Consider the following 6317-nt stretch of genomic DNA (forward strand, 5'->3'; position numbering starts at 1 on the left):
ACAAACAAAAACAACAAAATGTAAGGAATATTTGGGGAGTTGCGGAATAATCCAAGCTATAACCAATGGAAAAATTACGAATTATTATTATTCTGTTATAGCGCCACCGTGATGCAGATTTGAAAAATCTAGGGCATTTTATTCAAAACGGGTCACTTTTGCAAACTTTGAAAGTTAATCTTTGCCAATCAGGATGGAATCTGAAAAATTGGAAAATATTGATCACATGCTATAGAGATAATGTGTTTTGGGGCAGAGGTTCTGCTCTGGTCTCCAGAGAGTGTGCATGCAGTTTCACGCCGCACACCGATTGGTCCAACGGTGTAATGGTTTTTCACAATGTTGGCTACTGTAACAATTATGTGAAGAAATTATGAAAATAAAACAAATAAATTAATAAATTCCACACATTAATGAGCCACAGAATATTCCTTTTTTTAATTGTGTTCTTTGAAAAATAGACATATATAGACATTGATATAGTATTTGTTCTCTTTCCTATCTGAATCAATAAAATGTATATTCATTTATATTTATTAGAATCCATTGATTAAAGTGATAGTCACCCCCCAAAATTACTATTTTTCCCCGATTACTCACCCCATGGAGACGTGAATTAATGGATCATTCTTTGTTTCAGTCGCATTCCTAGGGAACTACTGCTGCCCATCAAACGCATTGGCTTAGGAATGTCACGAAAACAAACACAAAAATAATCATAATTCAAGTTTCCATGGGGTGAGTAATCGAACGTTGAACTATCCCTTTAAGTGGCCCTTGAAAGTGAAATAATATGGAAGTGAGGTCAACTACTCCTAAAACATGTTTCTGTAAGGTTTGCTATGCAGTAGTAGAACATACAAATCCCTGCGCAACTTTGTGTCACAATAGGGAAACATCAAGTGTCCCAGTTTCGCCAGGTGAAGGCATTTTATACTGCCCCTTTGTCCTTTGCAAACAATACAGCAGTGATTCCCAACCTATGGGCTGTGAGGATATTGCAAGTGGTACCCTATGGGAACTCACTAGGATTTTAATGATTATATAACATTAATGTAAAGAAATAATGTAAAAACAAAACACAACAAAACAAAAAAGAAAACTTAATGTCATTGTATTCTTTTACTTGTAATACCAATAAATAGTAACTTAATGTATTGTAAACGTATTATTCCATGGATCCAAGCTGGAACACAGTTGACTGATTGATTATTAAAATAAACATCTCTGAACATTTAAGTGGTCAGATGGGGGGCCCCTTGCAAACCCTTTTGAGATTTTCAAGTGGGCCCTAAGCCAGAAGGTTGGGAACCGCTGCAATACAGGACTACAGCTTTGACTTCACCTCCAGGGGAGCCTTGCATCATTGTGCTCTGGCGTTGAATAAAGAACGCAACACATATCCATTTTACAGCAAATCAACTTGAAGACATTAGCTCAAAGCATACTGTAGATACACCGGTCACATTTTGAGCCAATAATGTGGCGGTGGTTTTGCCAGCAAGATTCCTTTGATATTTTTGTTCCGTAAAATGCATCACCTCAATCCACACATCATTTGCTAATATCAACAGATGTGTAAAATATTTACAACTGGGTTCATCACCTTTAAACCATCAAATCATAAACGATGAAAACAAACTTGTTATTCACAATATACAGTAGCACTATTACTCAACACATTATCACCCACCCACTGACCACTCTGACTACATTTGAGAGTTTGTAGTAACTTATCTGGTATGTCTTCTGGTATGTTTCTAACAAAGTGTTTTTTGTCGTTTTTTTTTTTTTTTAACCTCCATCGTTTAATACAATATGTTTGATCTGGTGGTTATAGATTTGTTATTTATGTAGTCTATGAGACATCATTTATTAGTGTTCAAATTACATCACTCACAAAAAGTAAAAGAAGGCAGAGGAGGAGAGTGGATGGGGATGGCATGAAAGGTAATTTTACATGATCACATAGATTCTCGAAATCATTTAAGCAGCTGTGCTTGAATTCTGTACGCCAGTGTTTCCGGGCCGCCGTCCCAGTGAAACTTCTTGCAGTTAAAAAAAACAAAAACGGCAGGTGACTGTATCAGACACATAATGGTACAGTATACCTCCCCAAGACCAGCAAGTAGGGGATGGCAGTGACAGGGACTATATACTGTACACATTTGCACTAAATTGGGGGTGAAAGAATAGCATTTAAGATAATGAACAAAATATTTAAACTAGAATAAAGAGAGAGAGGGGAAACAAAACACGGACAATGTATAGCAATTCTATGCCCAGATCTTAAATTATTAAAATGTCCGAAATAGCAGATATGGTGTCACTGGAAAGCTCAAAGTGTGCTACGTATCTTCACCTCTGTCAGGTTACAGTACCTAACACCCTACACTAACACTTACTGTATGGCACTGTATCAAATACTAGTGCCACCTTTAGACCACAGTGGGGCTGTTATGCTGTCTTGTTACAGTACTGTTGACCATGCAGCAGGCTGACGTCATGATGACGTTATGATAACGTCCTCCGGCCCAATATGGGCCAGATTACAGCCCATAATGGGATGATCTTTACGTCATTTCCAGGACGTCTTCACCAATTGAAATAATTTTGCTTATTCTGGGCCGGATCTGACTAGCTATGATATGACTTAAGTTGATCTGGCCTCTCTGATTCATCCAGGGATGAATTCTGGGCCAGATCTGACTAGTCTTGGTTTGACTTGATCTGGCCCCAATAGAGACGTCAATAATTCGTCCAGGTCCTGACCGTGCTTGTTGGGTCCGTTTAACTACTTAAATCATGTATGCAGAATGTTGCAGAATGATTATTTTCACAGGACACGGCCGAGGACAACTTAACAACATGAACCATGGCATTCTGTGCATGTCATAATAGGGGAAATTCACAGGAATGCTAGATTTATGTTGTGGTTGAGTGCTGAAACACATTGACTTTATCTTTCTGTCTAGTTTACTCTGTGCAGCTTCTCTTTGCCAGTTTGCTTGGTAGGCCTATTGATCCTTTCTGGTGATTTACTGAATGCAAGAAGACAAGAAGACAAGAAGACAAGGCTGCAGCCTAAAGTAGACAGGAGATAACATGATGAAATGTGCCCTTCACATCCATTCGAATCTACTTCAATGACTCATCTCCAGTGATAACTAATCACGTTATTGACAAGAGCACACATGCGCACGCACGCACGCACGCAAAGCGAAACTGATTTACGACGGACAATCTGTGGATGTAAAAGCTACCATGACAATGCATATACAATCAGTCAGCAACTGCAGTTTGTATATTTTTAGTAGTTGTTGAATGCTAAGTTTTCAGATAAACGTAGCATTGGGCTTTGATTGCGAACGCAGTGAGCCACTTACTATGACAGCAAGGGCTGAATGTCTGTGTGTCTGTGTGTGTGTCTGTGTGTCTGTCCCACTGTTACACCACCCGCCCGCCACCAGAGGGCGCAGCTGTAGCACACACACACACACAGGGCGCAGCTGTAGCACACACACACACACACACACACACACACACACGCACACGCACACGCACACGCACACGCACACGCGCACGCGCACACACACACACACACACACACACACACACACACACACACACGCACACACACAACCACACACACACAAGCTGCGTTCGCTTCACGCGTTTGCGCGTCTTACTTGTATTTTGAAAACATAGGTCTACACAAAAAGATGTAGTATCCTTTTCAAAGCATGTGAAGATGATCAAGATGATCAATCATGTAAGCTGACCTTTCAAATAAGAGAACACAAATATGGCTTCATACATACTGTACAGTACATTGTGCGTGCGTGCGTGCACACACACACACACACACACACAAACACACGCACGCACGCACACACACACACACACACGCACACACACACGCACACGCACACGCACACGCACACGCACACGCACACACACACACACACACACACACACACACACAATGCACATACAGTACACAATTCTTCACTTGATCCTTTCATCTGAACAGTTGTCAGGTTTCAGATTTTATGTTGACCGGTTGGATGTTCTGGACTTTGGATAGAGTGACGGGCACCTTTCCTTCACCGGGGGTCGGCGCTCTTGTTATGGGGTTTCCTGAAAGATTTCAGCACATAATTGAGTTGTATCATGTCAATATGATGTCAGAATGATGTCAGTATCTTGTCAGTATCATGGTTAGTGTCATGGTCAGTGTCGGTAGTGCTGTCGCCTCACAACTAGAAGGTCCTGGGTTCGATTCCCACTGGGGATAATTGACACTGGGTGAAAAAATGGGTTGCAAAATCGTGGGATAAAACTATCAAAAAGCCAAAAAGTATCAGTATCGTGTCAGTGCCATGGCCAGTATTTTGATCAGTATTGTGGTCAGTATCATTTCCATAGCACCATGTTAGTAACTGTTTTACTATGGCTAAAGATCCATACAGATAGTACAGTACTGTACAATATAAATGTATGTACAGTATAACCACCAGGCATTATCTATATTGGGCAGTATATATAGAGCATACATGTATAATTTTGCCTGAAGCTAGCCATCATACAACAGTGTCCTCATCCACACCCACATCACAACATGGATACACACCACCTGACAATCATACTGTAACTGTACAACCAAGCCTTTACAATTCATTGGCACTTAAAATAATAATACAGTTGGTAGAAGAAACCTTACCGACTGTTGCCTGGCGATCCGCCAGCCTCTCTTTAAACTTCTGCTGGAGGTATAGTTCTTCTTTGGAGTAGCTCTTGGCAAAGGCAGACAGTAGGAGACCCACAGCCATGGATGTTCCTCCCACACAGAACAACACAGCGCCTGTCAGCTTGCAGACATCCAGGGCACGGTTGAATCTGACAGCATGGCTGGGTATGGAGATGACATTTGTTTTAGTACTGTATATTAGCGACTTAAAATCGTGAAATCTCAAGCTTCTGCTGTTTTTGTCATTTTCAATTGTTGCGGGAAATGTTCATACATTTTTGACATGCTCACAATAGGGATGGGTTGAAAGTGATAAATATTATTGTTAAGAACATCACAGAATTTCCCGGAATCTTGTACTGCACAATCAACATTTCTGAACATGAAAGAAATTGCTCCCTTGCTTTCAGTAACATCTGAAAACCAGCCATCACAGTAATGTAAACATGATCTACTGTATATCCTACTACTTAGTATACATGCATTGCTCTCTATACTATAATACCATGTGCCCAATGATGCCATTTCAGTGTTCCTGAGCTTACATATATTTTTCTATATTCCTTTTTTTATGCTCCATGCAATAAAACATATTTTACTCTTTGTTGAGATGTCAAGATGATACCTGTCAACAAAAAGGAGGTCATCCTCTCCGAAGGCCTCAATCCTGGCGGAGGTGGCGTAGCCCACCAGGAGAACAATGAGGCCTGCAAATAGGATCAGGGTACCAAACGCAAGGCAGACCTGGAGGGGAGAGGAAACAGGGGAGAATAGCATAACGTTGAAGTGGAGGAGCCAGTCTTAAGATGCTTTCAAAACACCCACCCTACAGTAATAGGCTTGATTGTGGCAATGTACAAAAGAATAAAGTCTTATTTGTTGGCTGATTTTCTAAAATAAAAATGGTGAGGATTCTTGCAGGGAACTTTTCAGTATTGTTGGAGCAAGCCAAATGTCTGAGCTCACCTTCCAGAGTAACGATCTCCACCGGCTAGGCGATCTCTGAATCTGATAATCTTCATCACGTTCCCAGATGGAGGCTGTGCACTCCTCATAGAACTGGGTTAAAACATGTAGAAACAGTTGACTTTGTTTTAGTCTTAGGTGTAAGAACTGTCCCTGTAATGCCATTGTGAATGTGTGTCTGTGTTCTACATAGATGTAGGTAGGAGCGTGTGGCTGTGCGTTCTACCTGGTGTAGGTATGAGCGGACTCCGTACTGCTGGCAACTCCCAGAGGCCTGGGCTTGCTCAGCATACTCCGACCCACAGATCTCTGGGCAAGAAGTCATCCTTCACAACCGTCAACCTGATACGCACGCACGCACGCACGCACGCACGCACGCACGCACGCACGCACGCACGCACGCACGCACACACGCACGCACGCACGCACACACACACACACACACACACACACACACACACACACACACACACACACACACACACACACACGCACATGCACGCAACCACACGGTCAAAGCTTTTGCATGGGATAAAAGAGTGCCATATAGACTGAAGTGCATGAAAGCAACACCTGGTTGGCCACTATAGAATTCATTTCA

General features: G+C 41.7%; 1 protein-coding gene across 1 annotated transcript; it reads right to left on the reverse strand.

Moving 5' to 3' along the window:
• Positions 1–4036: 4036 nt before the first annotated feature.
• Positions 4037–6041, reverse strand: nrsn1 (neurensin 1; the record flags this gene model as incomplete). The annotated part of the gene is made up of 5 exons (XM_083761182.1): positions 4037–4140; positions 4724–4911; positions 5376–5494; positions 5717–5809; positions 5943–6041. 5 exons carry the CDS (start codon positions 6039–6041, stop codon positions 4037–4039), a joined length of 603 nt encoding a protein of 200 aa, XP_083617308.1.
• Between the last annotated feature and the right edge of the window lie 276 nt (positions 6042–6317).

The sequence above is a fragment of the Protomyctophum parallelum genome (genome assembly GCF_964188405.1).
Source record: "Protomyctophum parallelum genome assembly, chromosome: 3".
NCBI classification, from domain to species: Eukaryota; Metazoa; Chordata; class Actinopteri; order Myctophiformes; family Myctophidae; genus Protomyctophum; species Protomyctophum parallelum.